General features: G+C 34.7%; 1 protein-coding gene across 1 annotated transcript; it reads right to left on the reverse strand.

Moving 5' to 3' along the window:
- Positions 1–6742: 6742 nt before the first annotated feature.
- LOC106458359 (uncharacterized oxidoreductase ZK1290.5-like) lies at positions 6743–10941 on the reverse strand. Its single transcript, XM_022384548.1, has 2 exons — positions 9982–10941; positions 6743–7084 (listed from the first exon to the last, which is right to left on the reverse strand). The coding sequence occupies exons 1-2, from the start codon at positions 10876–10878 to the stop codon at positions 6974–6976; spliced, it is 1008 nt and encodes a 335-aa protein (XP_022240256.1). The 5' UTR covers positions 10879–10941; the 3' UTR covers positions 6743–6973.
- Between the last annotated feature and the right edge of the window lie 3265 nt (positions 10942–14206).

The raw sequence follows: 14206 nt of genomic DNA on the forward strand, positions 1-14206 counted from the left end.
AATGCACTCGGACCTTCATGATCCTTCTAGAAACTCCAGCGCGCATGTTCTTAGCGTCACGTGACTTCCGCTGTTGTAACATAGCGTTTCAAATTTTTATTTATACGTAAATATGCAAAAGTTGTTTTGTTTCTCTTCAGAGTTGAGTTAATTTTCGTTGAGATACCTAAAGTAGTTTAACGTATATATATATGTGTGTGTGTGTATGTATTGACAAGATGATATCAACTAAATTACGTAAATTATCATGAAGAGTACATTAGAAAAATATTGGTCGTGTAATGTTTCTAATAATGCCACGCTACATTATTGTAACAAGATAAAATACTGTTATTGATAAAATTAGACACAACTACAAAATTTGTTGAAAATGTTTATGAGTGATATAACCGAATATTCTAAACTAGAAAGTAGTTCATAAAAACAACAAATCTTAAACACACTTTACCTCACATTTTACAAAGTTAGCTATTAGAAGATTATAAAATATAATTCTTAATAACAAAAGCAACTATGAAATTGTGGGAAACACTATCTAATTCTACGATAGTTGCTTTATGTTTCTGTTATTCGAAATTATTCCCAGAGTGAATTTACAACAACCCTTAAAACTGGTAGAGAAAGTATATTATCAATTTCACTATATTTACGGAAATCATTTGAAAAACAGTAATTTTGAAAGTTAACTTTTCTCAAATTCTGCTATTTTTGTATATTGTAAATGATCAACAAATTAGTTAATCGTGTGGCATCTTGTAATCAATATTATCGTTAGCCATGCGAGTATTTTGGGTGCAAGTAAAGAAATATTACGTACTAATATTATTTAGTTTTGTTTATTAAGCTACGTTAGTTCACATGCATGATCTATGTCAGTGGACGCACACAAAATTATTGTGCCTTCTTAAACTTTGTTACTGATCTTTCGCAAAGTTATTTAAACAGTTTTTTTTTTACCTTGTTTTTATTCAATTTCCTTAAAAGTTCCAGAGGAAGCCTTACAACAATAAAATAACTTAAGAAATATATTATAACTCTCCAATTTCCTGCTCTTGGCGATTAGCTTTCTAACAATCAATGAACCCATAAGAGCATATCAAAGTTATAAGAATATATCAAGACAAGTCCCACATTGCCTGATATAAATAATTCCCCAGCCTTGCACCTGCATTGTTCAAGTCTGTTGGGAATAATAGCATTACATCACTTAGTAAAGTTTTCCACTGTCTTTTACGTCCAAAACTCGGATCTCGGAAACTACCGCACCGATCATCACCAGTCATAACTGGGTAATATTTTTGACGTTAGAAAAACACGTAGGTTCAAAATGTCTTGATAGAAATGAATAAAAGCCTTTCTTCTTCAGGGGCAAACTGGGTAATATTTTTATAACTAGACAGTATTTTTATGGCTGAGCAATAAATAAAACCATTGAAATTTCCACAAAAATGATATGTTTCAGATTTAAATTTGAAATATAAAACAATCAAAAAAAAACTTTAACAAATTATTTGTTTTTCTTTTGTGAAAATCTCATGAGTGTCGCAATAGAAAAGCAAGGCACTTTCATTGAAAACTGCGTCTACAAAGAAATAATTCAATAAAATATACTCTGTGATGTAATGCTGTGATGATAGTTCATATTTAAACTAAAATTTCAATAAAATCCTTTTTCTCATGGATGGTGAACATTATTGAATGTCAAGTACGAGTACATTGTCGTAGAACTGTCAGACAATTCCAGAAAATGCCGCAGAAACTAGCAGTTATAACTGCCCGGAGGGCGGGCGTTTCTGCTAGTACCTATAACGTTTCTCTGTTAGATGTTTTTTGTTGTTGAATGTTTCATCGTAGCATATTTTGTGTTATGCAAACAATAAAGTGCTGAGTAAGTAATTTAAACAGTGGGAAAATAAGGAACCGGCGTGACTCAATGGTTAGTCTGCCGAGCTGCGGATCGACAGACCCAAAGGTCGACCCGCGATATACTGTTGAACACGCTCTGTACTTTCAGGCGTGACTCAATGGTTAGTCTGCCGAGCTGCGGATCGACAGACCCAAAGGTCGACCCGCGATATACTGTTGAACACGCTCTGTACTTTCAACTGTGGGAGTGTAATAACTGTAATAATCAATCTCGCGATTAGGTTAAGAACAGATGCATAAGCGGCAGGTGTTGTTTGTCCTCACGCTGGTCTGCAACTGTAAATTAAGGATGGCTTTGCTTGTTCCTTGTGATCCTTGAGCTGATCATTTAGCCCATGCGTTACTTGAGATGCTGAAAACCAAGTGAACAATTGTTTTTTTATTTGTTTATGATTTTATTTCGAAGTTTTATTTTTAGGGAGTTTATTTTCTAACTTCACCACAAGTTAACGTGCTATTTGTTTTCGTGTATATGTGTGTTAAGTTCTTTGTCATAGTTAAGGATCCATAAAATATACATTCCAAATTACTCATTTGTGTATTAAAATGTTTCCCATTAACTCCTACATTTCGTTTATAAATAACTGAACAATCAAGTCCCAAGTTATACACTGACAAATTTGAACATTTGTTTTAATTACGATATTATATACAGTTCGAAGTATCAAATTATGCTTCATAACTCTATCAAAGTTTAATTCAAGACAAGAAGATTTGTAATGTAAGCATGCATGAATACGAAATAAAGAGTCAATAAAAGGATTAATGGAAGACAAAATACGATGACCTTTTGAAAACGAACAAGCTAGTAAATACTACAGGAGATAACGAGTACATTGATTTCAGCAACGAGTGGACATATATATTAAATATATATCTCTCATGTATACATATATTTGTGTATGAAATATACCCCAAGTGAATTGATAAAGATATTTAAATTTTCACGTTTACTAATTTTTATGTGTATGATATTTCTTCGGAATTTCCGTTCTCACTCACTCGATTTCAGTAAAAGTATAAACAACGGAATTTCAATGACATCAAGTATACGCTAATAACATTTGCTGCTCTCAACAGTAATTCTAAGAAATGGTACTTTTCTTAGGGTATCGTAATGGTATAAGTTCTAGTGCTAAACTAGAGTTTCAACAAACTTCAACATATCTTTGGCTGCTGCACAAATTATGAAGTGATATCAGGGCACTTTTAGGACATCATTAATTATGAACTGGGCATGAGATGTGGGGTTTCGTCCGACAAGCAAATGAAGAAAATGTGTTCCTGCTTTAATGTTTTACCGGTGAGTCAGCGTTAATTTTACAAACTTATAAATCTAAAACTGAAGGCTCGATTACCTACGGTGGACAAAGCCATTGTGTGGCTTTGCACTACAAAAAAAACAAACAAACCTCCTCTTATGCATAGTAGCCTCACTAGGATAGTATTATAAATTACGTTCCGAGAGGAGTATCAGCAAATAATTACAACCATTAGGCTATTTTGTATAGTATGTTTATCTGCTTGATATATTCTCAATTGTAGAATTAGAACCTTTCGCTTAGTTTCAGTTCTATATAAATATAATAATACTGTCTGTTCTATGTGCATGTAACTTCTTCGCAGGGTGTGGATGGATCTTCATCATGGAGGTTCATTGGGCCCATGGAAAGATACAAACAAATTTTCAGTTTTGCGTTTTGTTGTTTTTATGGGCGTTTTCGCGTTTTTTACCACTATTTCGTCCCCTATTGATGGATCTTCACCAAATTTGACATGAAGGTTTGTTGGGATCTATGGGGAGATACATGCAAATTTTCAGTTTTGCACTTTGTGTTTTGCAGTTTGTATGGGCGTTTTTGTGTTTTTGACAATTACATATAAGGGACGCAACTTTTCAAGTCCTAAGATAACCTTTCATTAATCGTGAATTTACATAACTTCTGTCCAGGGGTCGGGTACTCCAGCTAGTGTAACATATAAAGTGATTGCTTCGATATAATAAACATAAGTAAAATACAATTATATGTGTTATGTAGATAAAAATAACGGAATTTTTCATACTTCAAAATAATACATTGTAAAATTAAAGGTTTAATTGTACATCGAAACCACATAGATACCGTGTTTATGTAAGTTTCTAAATATTGTCTTTGATTTTAAAATAAAAAGTAAGTTGAGTAGTTTGGCTAGCTGAGAGAGCGATCAATTATACTAATTAAGTAGAGGGCTGAACAAGAGTTTAGATTTTATTCTGTACAACGTTTTTAAAAACCTGTTGTTACAAAACTGTTATTGTTTTATATTTTTTAAAAGAAACCTCGCATAAAAGTGTTAGAATTCATATTACTATTTCCGTCAATAATGTAAAACAATATCAGTTTTTTAACAAGAGGTTTAAAAGAAACCACGCATAAAAATGTTAGAATTCATATTATTGGTGGAAATTATTATATTTAAATGCTTGTTCGTACTAATTCCATATTCACAGAATGCTTGAAAACAGTATGTCTTTTTTTCAGTATTAGAATCTTTATGCATATTTCACGTATTGTTACATGAAAAGTGAAATTTTGATCCTTTATGTTTAAAAATACCTAAACATTGGCCCTCTGTTCAGGTAATACCCGGGCAACACCTGGTAAAGACGACTAGTGGTATAATATTTTTTAATAGTTTCAGATATATTGTAGACCTGTATGTTTTCTTGATGATTTTAAGTACGTCAATAACGCATTTCCCCCCCCCCCCCATTGAATGCAACTGTATGGCGTCATAATTAATGTAAGATACATAATTTCATCAATGTTTGTGTTCTACAGAGGGCTGAATATATTATATTAGAAAGATTTTGGAGCTTCACTACTCTTTATAGTCCATGTTACCAAATCCGATCATACTCTATTTTATGACCTTGCATTCTGACACTAGCCCTGAAGTGTAGTTTTCATTGCAAAAGGCTCCACTCTAAGTCTCTAAAGTACATCGCTCTTCCCTGCGCACTTTCCATAATCCATCTAGTATACGAGGAAGATGGTTTCCCAACGTCCGTATGAACACTCCGATCGCAGGGAAATCAATAGATGACTTGATTGTTATGTTTTCGTATAGAATAACATGAGTACCAGTTTCATGCTCCAGCTGCTTGGAAGATGTAACGGTTGAACGGGAAATATGATTGGAACTTTATCTTAGTAAACCCATACTCTTTGGCCCTTTCTGTCCAAAACCGGCATTTGTGTGTAGTATAAAGGTTACTGAACATTGGTCTCATAGTAAACAAAGTCCATCTTCCTTATCGTTCTTACACTTTTCTACGGTTGATCTTCCCTTCCGCCTCCCAGTAGTACAGCGGTATGTCTGCGGACTTACAACGCAAGAATCCGGGTTTCGATACCCGTGGTGGGCAGAGCACAGATAGCCCATTGTGTAGCTTTGTGCTTAATTCAAAACAAACAAACAAATAAACAAAATCTTCCTTTCCTGGATATGCTATGGAAACAACTTGTGTCGTTTTTTCATACAGAGATCCTTATTGATTATATTGCGTACGTTGTGTGAGGTACGTAGACAGCTTTTGCTATTGACCTTTGTGCTCAAGGTGTCTCACCTGTTACAAGATGCTGTACATTGCTTACCACAGCTGGGGTACAATTTATTGTAGGTCTCTTTTTTCGGATGGTCCTTGTGACTCAAGTTCATCCATATTTTTTTGTTTTTCAATGCCATTAAGTACAAGGGGTATCTCCGTCTTGAAAATTATAAAATTCACGATCTAAACACATCTTTATGATCAGAGTGAACTAATATTTTGCGTCGAAAGGACTGTTAAGTACCCTTCCCAAAAGCGATCAATTTTGAACCATCACACTACCTATACCCAAAGCCAAACACTGTCAAAATTTAGTTTTGATACATGCTGTTCCATGGCAACTTTATGTTAGCTGTGTTTGTCTTGTGACTTGAAGATTTGTATATTCAATTTCATTTTAATATAACGTACTCAATCCTCTTTAATATCCTGCTCAAACACACTCAAATATTCAAAATATAAAAATAGAGCTATAAACTTTTTAATGAAAGATCTAGTTAAAAGTTTCTTGAAAACTTTAATCGTGTGCTCTAATATATGCAAGAAATTAATATTTCATCTTAACAGAAAGATGAAGTTTTTATATAACATTCATAATTTGATGAGAAAACCATCTTAATAGCAAAAATTTGAACGTGCTATTTGTTCTTGAAATATAATGATTATTACTCGTTCACTAGAGACTTTATTTTTCTATTTGAACAAAGTTATGACAGAGCTTCAGTACAAAGATATTGTTTTCTGTCTGTAGCCTGAAAAGCTATTGCACACGTGATAAACGAGAACAAATACGTATTTTTTAACAAACTCTGGCAATTTTATCAATTCTGTTTTTAACGCATGGTATTCAGGTACGATTTATACTATCAGATTATCACTAAACATATTTTTTAAAAAGCGGACCTATATTGCTCCATAATTAGCTAATTTCTACATTAAATGCCAAACAGCTTACTATATATTTTAGTCTAAGTGGTCTCATGTATGCGATAAAAACACAAATGGTTTGTACAAGATTCTTACATCCGAATCATTAAAAACTAGATTTTCTTTCATTTTTACTAAGAATTGCAATAAATATGCAAAACATAGTCTCAGAGAATACAGAAGTTCGTGGCTATTGTATAGCCTTCCTCTTGTGTATTTACTCAGGTGAATTAACAATGTTTATTTTTAGTGTAATATAAAAGTTTCACTTTTTTTTTCAGAGATTCCAACAACAGCTCTGACAATCATGTATTAGTGATCTGATTAACAATGTTTTTCTTTCGAAGGAGAGCATTATTATAAATTGAATTTGAACTATTAGATTAATAAGCATCATCTTATGTGACACATAGACTAAACTGCCAGGTCACAAACCTCTAATTTAGAACTACTGTCCAAGGAAAAGTTAACCAATCAGCAGAACCCCTTGTCTGGTTTTGAATGAAATAAGAAAACCAATTGTTATATTTATAATATTCCCACATTTGAAGATTTAGAGCGTTTTCTGTGGCATCGCAGTGCAAACCTTGGACCTTCCGATTCGCGATCCGGCACACAAGTCATTCGGCCAGGCGTAACCTAGAGAAACGGTATCAAGTCAGAAAAAATAAATTTTGACTTTTATTAAAATCACTTATAAAAACTTTGATATTATTTACAGGTTAGCAATTTGCTCTGTTATTTCAAAAACATTTATTTGTTTCAAGATTACAGACATACTTTGAGCTATCCGAGCTATGTCCACCACAGGGATCAAACCCTGAATTTTTGCGTTTGTAAGCCCTTAAGACTACCACTTTCACATCTTATTTCTATTTAAATTTTCCAAAAACAATTGTTAAGTTTATGTTTCATCGAAACCTGTTTCAACATTGCATGATTTGATGACATAATCTTCACCAATAAATTTTTCATTACACCAACACAAAACTGGCATAATGGTAGAAACCGGATTTCGATACCCGTAGTGGGCAGAGCACAGATAGCCCATTGTGTCGCTTGGTGCTTAATTACAAACAAACAAACAAACAAAAAGATTTAGTAATTTGCAGCGACATTATCAATAATGCATTTAATTTTTATTTTAACTTAATAACTGAGAAAATAACCATAATAAAAAGTTGTCCTTTCAAATAATAAACGATGTTAAAAAATTCAAAACAATGATGTCATAATAACATGACCAGTGAGTTTTATTCTTGATTTAAATAGATGATTGTAATCAAATGGTACTGCTCCCGGAAAATCAATTATAATTGCTAAAGTTCAGATGTGCACAACACAGATAACCCACTGTGCAGTTTTTGTGCTTAATGTCAAACAAACAAAGTATTAAATTAGAAAATGAATAAATCAGTACTAGGTATGCTTCCTTCAAATAGGGGTAATATCGTTAAAATAATAGGGATGTACAATAAACATTTCTTAGAAAACAGTTCGAGGATAAAAAATCACAAATTAAATGACATGCGAATAACCCAGAAACCATCAATTTGTTTCGCATTTATACTCGGAAGTTTGTGTGCTTTTTAACTTTTTTTAAATTAATAGAACTTTGAATTACATATGCCATCAATAAAGCAATTTACAATCAATCATCAATAAAACATTATTAATACTAGGAACATTAGAAATTGTTAATATTATGAAGCATTATATAATAACACTATTGGTTTAAGTGTTTCAGGACTGGCATGGCTTGATGGTTAGGGGCGCTCGATTCACAACCTGCGGATCATGAGTTCTCCTCTCAACACCAAGCATTCTGTGGGGGCGTTATAATGTTATAGTCAATCCCACTATCGATTAGAGTAGCCTAAGAGTTGATAGGTGTGGCTTACTAGCTGCTAACCTTCTAATCAGTCACTGCTAAATTAGAGACGGCTAACGATAATTCTTGTGTAGCTTTGCGCAATATTCAACAACAAACAAAATTATTATTTCAAATGAGAAAAATACCATGTTTTCATAAATATTAATCGTGTACGATAATCATTTAATAGAAGACAGACAAGAGTAAAACAAAATCAAATCAAAAATTTGCAGTCATGCGAATACTTCAAAGAAATATATAATTCGTCTCACATTTATATTCGAAATTTTCTTTTATCTTTATAACTCTAAAACTGAGAGTTGGCCAAACAGAAATTGCAATGTTTTGGTGGCAAATTTGAACAAGAGACAATCCGCTATACCAACTTCTCATATATTACTTTGCATAAGTTTAGGGTTCGAGCTCTTCCTTCTAAATGAAAAACGCAATGAAATTCCCAAAATTTTTTTGATGTTCATGAAAAGTCTATTCAAGGCTCTTTTACTCAGGGCCAATCCATTTAGACCTTGTGTACACTATAAGAATGGTTTCCAACATGTTCGTGGTGTCTAGGACACACAGCACTAAGTAGGAACAACAATAAATGTTCTTTAACTATTTTTTTATGACTTTCGCTGGTTAAGGTATGACCAGTCATATCTAAACCTATCAATTACTGAATGATCTAAGACAATGAAAGCGGTTACACTAAGAAGAACAAAGTATCTTACTTTCCTTCTACTTAGCAGTTTCTTGTCCTCTTCTGATTGGATTGTAACGTTTTCGGACCTATTTTTCAGATCGAATTATCTTCAACAGGATAACTTTCAACATTGCACGTGCAACTAGACTATCAGAGATGACTTTCAGACATACTTTCAGTGTATATTAGCTCTAAAAACAAGTCTTCTATAGCTAAATTACCTTGCAAAAGTCACCAAAATCTTGATTTAAACGGGGGGAAAAATTCATTTATAAATGAGAATTTCTTTCAGTAGAGGGTCCCCCAGTGGCTCAGCGGCAAGTCTGAAGTTTGATACTCGTGGTGTACCCATTTTTTATCCGAATTGATGATCACAACAGTTGTATTGTTCGAAAGCTTCCATACATGTAGTTGTAATTTAATTATGCACAAAGCTACACAATGTGCAATCTGTGCTCTGCCCACCATGGGTATCGAAACCCGGTTTCTAGCTTTGTAAGTCCGCAGACATACCGCTGTGTCACTGGAAGCGTCCATACATATTTATCGTTGAAAGGCAGTTTTAATGCCCTCTATCATTTGCCGAATATTGTGATGACCAAAACAACCATTAATTTCTATACGACCGATTCTCGATTTTAGGGTTTAAAAAATTAATACAACATTACATATGCTAGACATAGAGAAATTTATAATGAAACATTTTAAAAAAAATCTTAATTTTGTGAGAATTATGTAACAATAATAATTTTTGCAAACACTATAGTAAATAAGAATAAAAACATACTGAAAAAAAACATTCAGAAACATAAATAGAAATTAGACTTTCTGATGGATACACTTGTAATTGTTCATCAGCGCTCGCTCATTCCTAAGCCTTTCTGGCAAATATACAAAGTTCAGTTTATAACCATCTGGAAGACCCTGATCAATATTTTTCTGAATGGACTCTGTATTTACCACTTTCTTTCCATTATGAAGATTATCAAGAAGTTCCATGTCCGACGATGAAAGTTGAAAATCAAAGACATTGGCGTTTTCTCGTATCCTGTGTTCTTTGGTAGACTTCGGAATTGTAACAACATTGTTTTGGATTGACCAGCGAATCAGCACCTGGGCTGCTGTCTTGTTGTTTCGCCTTGCAACCTCAACAATGGTTCTCTCATCTAGGATCTGACCCTTCGCCAACGGGCTGTAACCATGAACTTGGATCCCAAGATCTGCACAAACATTTCGGAGAGTTTTCGGATTCTGAAATGGATGGAATTCAACCTGGTTTACGTGAGGAACGACCGAACATGTTTCCATTAAATCCTCTAAATGATGAACATCGTAGTTACTGACACCGATGGCATTGCAAAATCCTTCATCAAAAATTATTTCTAAGGCTCTCCAGGTGTCCTCCAAGGTCTGACGTTTGTTTGTGCACGATGAGGGACATTCAGGCCAATGGAGCATAAACAGGTCGAGGTATTCAGTGTTAAGTCTATGCAAAGAACCGAAGAATGCTTGTCTTGCAGAAACACCTCCATAATCGCTCGGCCATAGTTTAGAGCTAAGAAAAAGGGCATCCCGATCGACCTCACTATCTTTTATAACCTCGCTCAAGTATCTCTCTAAACCGTAGCGTTTTGCTGTGTCAATCAAACGATATCCACAGTCTTTCAAAGCGTGCAATACTGCCGAATGAGAGTATCCTCCGCTATGAGAAGTACCTAGCCCTAGAATGGGCATTACGACACCATTACGTAATACGACAGCCGAAGGTCCGTAATGCAACATTTCGCCTTCAGTGCTGGGGTAATAATAACAACTGCTAGAAAAGTTACTGAAATTCTTCTGAACATCTTGCGGCATCGTACAATTATTATTATTATTATTATTGCACGTAAAAAATGAAAAATCAGAGAGTAAGTTGAAACTCACAGATACTTATATATGTGTGTATATAAACACTCTGCAAAAATGAAGGCTTATTGATAAGTAACCGGAGAAAGTTTGGCCCTTATACTTATCGCCTGTATTCCAATCCTCTTATGAATAAGATAGAATTCACTTGCTCAACGTCAGCGGAAATACTTTCAGTAACTTCAAGAGAACTTACAATGCAATCATGAAGCATGTGTTCAGTTATAAGTGTCTCTTGAATTATGAATGGTGTGCACTCGTAAATTGAGTAAGCTTCTGCATTAAAGGCCATACATTTTTCCTTGCTAAACACTGATAAGAAGGAACGTCTCACTTTGAAAGAGAATATTGTTGTCTTAAACCTTATATATACATATGCTAAAAATCATTCTGATCCGAACGTTGTACCGCCCGCGTGACTTTAACGCGCACTGGCGTTATTCCGAAAAACCCTTGAATTTCTACTTCAGATCGCTCTTGTGATGATGAAAGCGTGTGTAGACTTTTTGTTTTTGTTGTCAGCCAATCAAGAACCACAGACTTTTCAGATCACGTCTGCTTAAAAACAAAAGCACGTGCTCTTCCACGTGTTCGTTGTGTGCTCTCGAAGTGAGATGAATACAAAGTACGTAATAAACACAAATAGGAAGCTCTCGGCTTCTACTTTCATCTTGTACGTGTTTCATCAAAGGACCCTGGCATTGCCTAGTGGTTAGGACGCTCGACTCGCAATCTGAGGGTTGCGGGTTTTAAACCCCGTCACACCGATCATGCTCGCCCTTTCAGTCGTGGAGGCATTATAATGTGACGCTCAATCCCACTATTCGTTGGTAAAAGAGTAGCCCAAGAGTTGACAGTGGATGGTGTTGACTAGCTGCCTTCCATTTAGTCTATCACTGCTAAATTAAGGATAGCTAGCGCAGATAGCCCTCGTGTAGCTTTGCGCGAAATTCAAAACAACCCAACCCAACTTGTCACAAGGTTTATTCTCCAGAGGCAGGCGTCCCCCAAGGAGGGGTAGTTAGTCCTATTCTATTCATCGTGTATGTGAGCAATATGCCTTTAAAATATCCTAATCATGGGTTTGCATCACAATTCACGGACGATTTTGCGGTTTGGAAAAGTACTCCCACCCCATCCATAGCAGCAACAAATGTACAACCATTATTAAATAATATAGAAGAATATTGCCAACTATATCGAATAAAAATAAACGTTCCTAAAAACCTATTACTTACAAAACATAAAAAAGACCCACCTAAACTGTACGTGAATTGAACACTTCCCCAGACCACAACCTCTGCAAAATTTTTAGGATTTACTTTCGATCCAAAACTAACGTGGGATACGAATAATATAGTAACAAAAATCTGGAAACGTACAATTTATGCAAGAAATCTAACAGGCAAAAACCATGGAACATCACCTGACAACATTATAAAAATATACAAACATATATACGTCCCATCATATAATATGCATGCCCCGCATGGATAAACATAGCTTCCAAACATATAAATAAACTACAATCTATACAAAACTCACTTATTACCACAGCATATAAAGTCCCCCGTAGCACTTCATCAAAATTCATGCAAACCTACAAACTATAGCCGATAGACTCTTACATAATACTCTAAATTACTTAGTTAAATTACTAAGCACCTCTCACCTGTAAACATATATTTTAGAAATAGTGATTTAATAAGGCCACCTATTACTAGACTTTAAACCCTACACTAGTTTGGACTAAAACAAATACATGTAAATGGTATTTTATGTAAAATGTATTATATTAGTTTCAAACGTGTGAAATGTGTTGTCTGCATATATGGAACTGTTCGCTAAGTGTAATACTTTACAACACCGAATTAAGTGATGTTATGCATACCACACGAATGTAAATGAAGATACCACCATGGACATTGCCCTGAAAGGGGTCGAAGCAAGTGCGTTTTACTCCGACTCTCATGTCGTATCTACATAAACATTCAACAGTATCAAAACCATAGCTCGGAAAGGAGGAAGAGGTCTTTTGTACCTGACCCTCCCTGGTCTATTAGAAGACCAAAATGCTGGTCACGAAACTGAACAAGGTATTATACTTTCGATTGCCTCTCATTTATTTTTCTCGAGTTTACAAGTAAAAGGTTTCAAGCTATAACATAGAACTTATGTTATTCAACCAATTGTACGTATTGGTTTTAAATTAGTATGACCATACAACTACAAAATGCTTCAACCTGCGTTCTGGTAAATATAACGCCCTCTGACAATTGTACCATAACAAAAAATGATCCATCAAGACCATAAGTATCAAGCCCCCCCCCCCCAGTGGCACAGCGGTATGTCTGCGGACTTACAACGCTAGAATCCGGGTTTCGATACCCGTGGTGGGCAGAGTACAGATAGCCCATTGTGTAGCTTTGTGCTTAATTACAAACAAACAAACATAAGTATCAAAAATGAATTTCGTCTGTAAAAACCAAAATAAAATTAAATATTTTTTTAACTGATTCAATTAAATAAAAATATATACGAATATATTTCAAAGTACTTTTAAACAGTTTCACACTTTAACTGGAGACCTGAAGAATGTCCCCCGCTGGGACAGCGGAAAGTCTTCGGATTTACAACGCTAAAATCAGGGGTTCGATTCCCCTCGGTGGACACAGCAGATAGCCTGATGTTGCTTTGCTATAAGAAAATACACATACACCTGAAGAACAACAAACCAAGTTCACTAAAATATTGTCAGCAATGAACAGGCGAACACGATCCAGGGAGTATAAACGTAACTTACAGGGGGACGTGTCCCCTCCACTCTTTTCAGTCTAATTCATATTTCAACTGCAATAGTGTTAAGTCAGATTATTTGTTCTTCACAGCATATAGTAATCGTTCGCTTCCCTTTCCCCCTTTCTCCCCACGTTTGAAACCAAAGCTACGACACCCTCCTGGAAGTAATAATTTCACTATATGAAGACAACATTATTGTTGATATATTTTAATTTCAATAAACGGTAAAGGTAAGTCGTTTATTTCTTTCAAAAATTAACCCTTTATAAGCACATTATAACTACAATGAAACGCAGATATATACGATGTTAAGAATAGAAGCGGGTGGAAGAGCCAATATAGCATGTGATCAAGTCTTTTTGATTGGTTGTCACTGTTCAAGGCAAATGTGGTGCAAAGTTAAACAACAAAGTTAAAGCGTGGTTTGTTTTTATACGTTATAAACATTGTTCTAACTTACAAACGCGAAAACAGGAAA

This window comes from Limulus polyphemus, unplaced genomic scaffold, assembly GCF_000517525.1.
Source record: "Limulus polyphemus unplaced genomic scaffold, Limulus_polyphemus-2.1.2 Scaffold450, whole genome shotgun sequence".
Lineage (NCBI taxonomy): Eukaryota > Metazoa > Arthropoda > Merostomata > Xiphosura > Limulidae > Limulus > Limulus polyphemus.

What these genes read in the sequence shown, in the direction of transcription:
- LOC106458359 (XM_022384548.1), bottom strand. Translation starts at nt 10,878, where the DNA reads ATGCCGCAAGATGTTCAGAAGAATTTCAGTAACTTTTCTAGCAGTTGT. An exon ending in TTCATAATGGAAAGAAAGTG is followed by an intron (nt 7,085 to 9,981) that starts GTAAATACAGAG and finishes CCGTTTCTCTAG; the next exon opens with GTTACGCCTGGCCGAATGAC.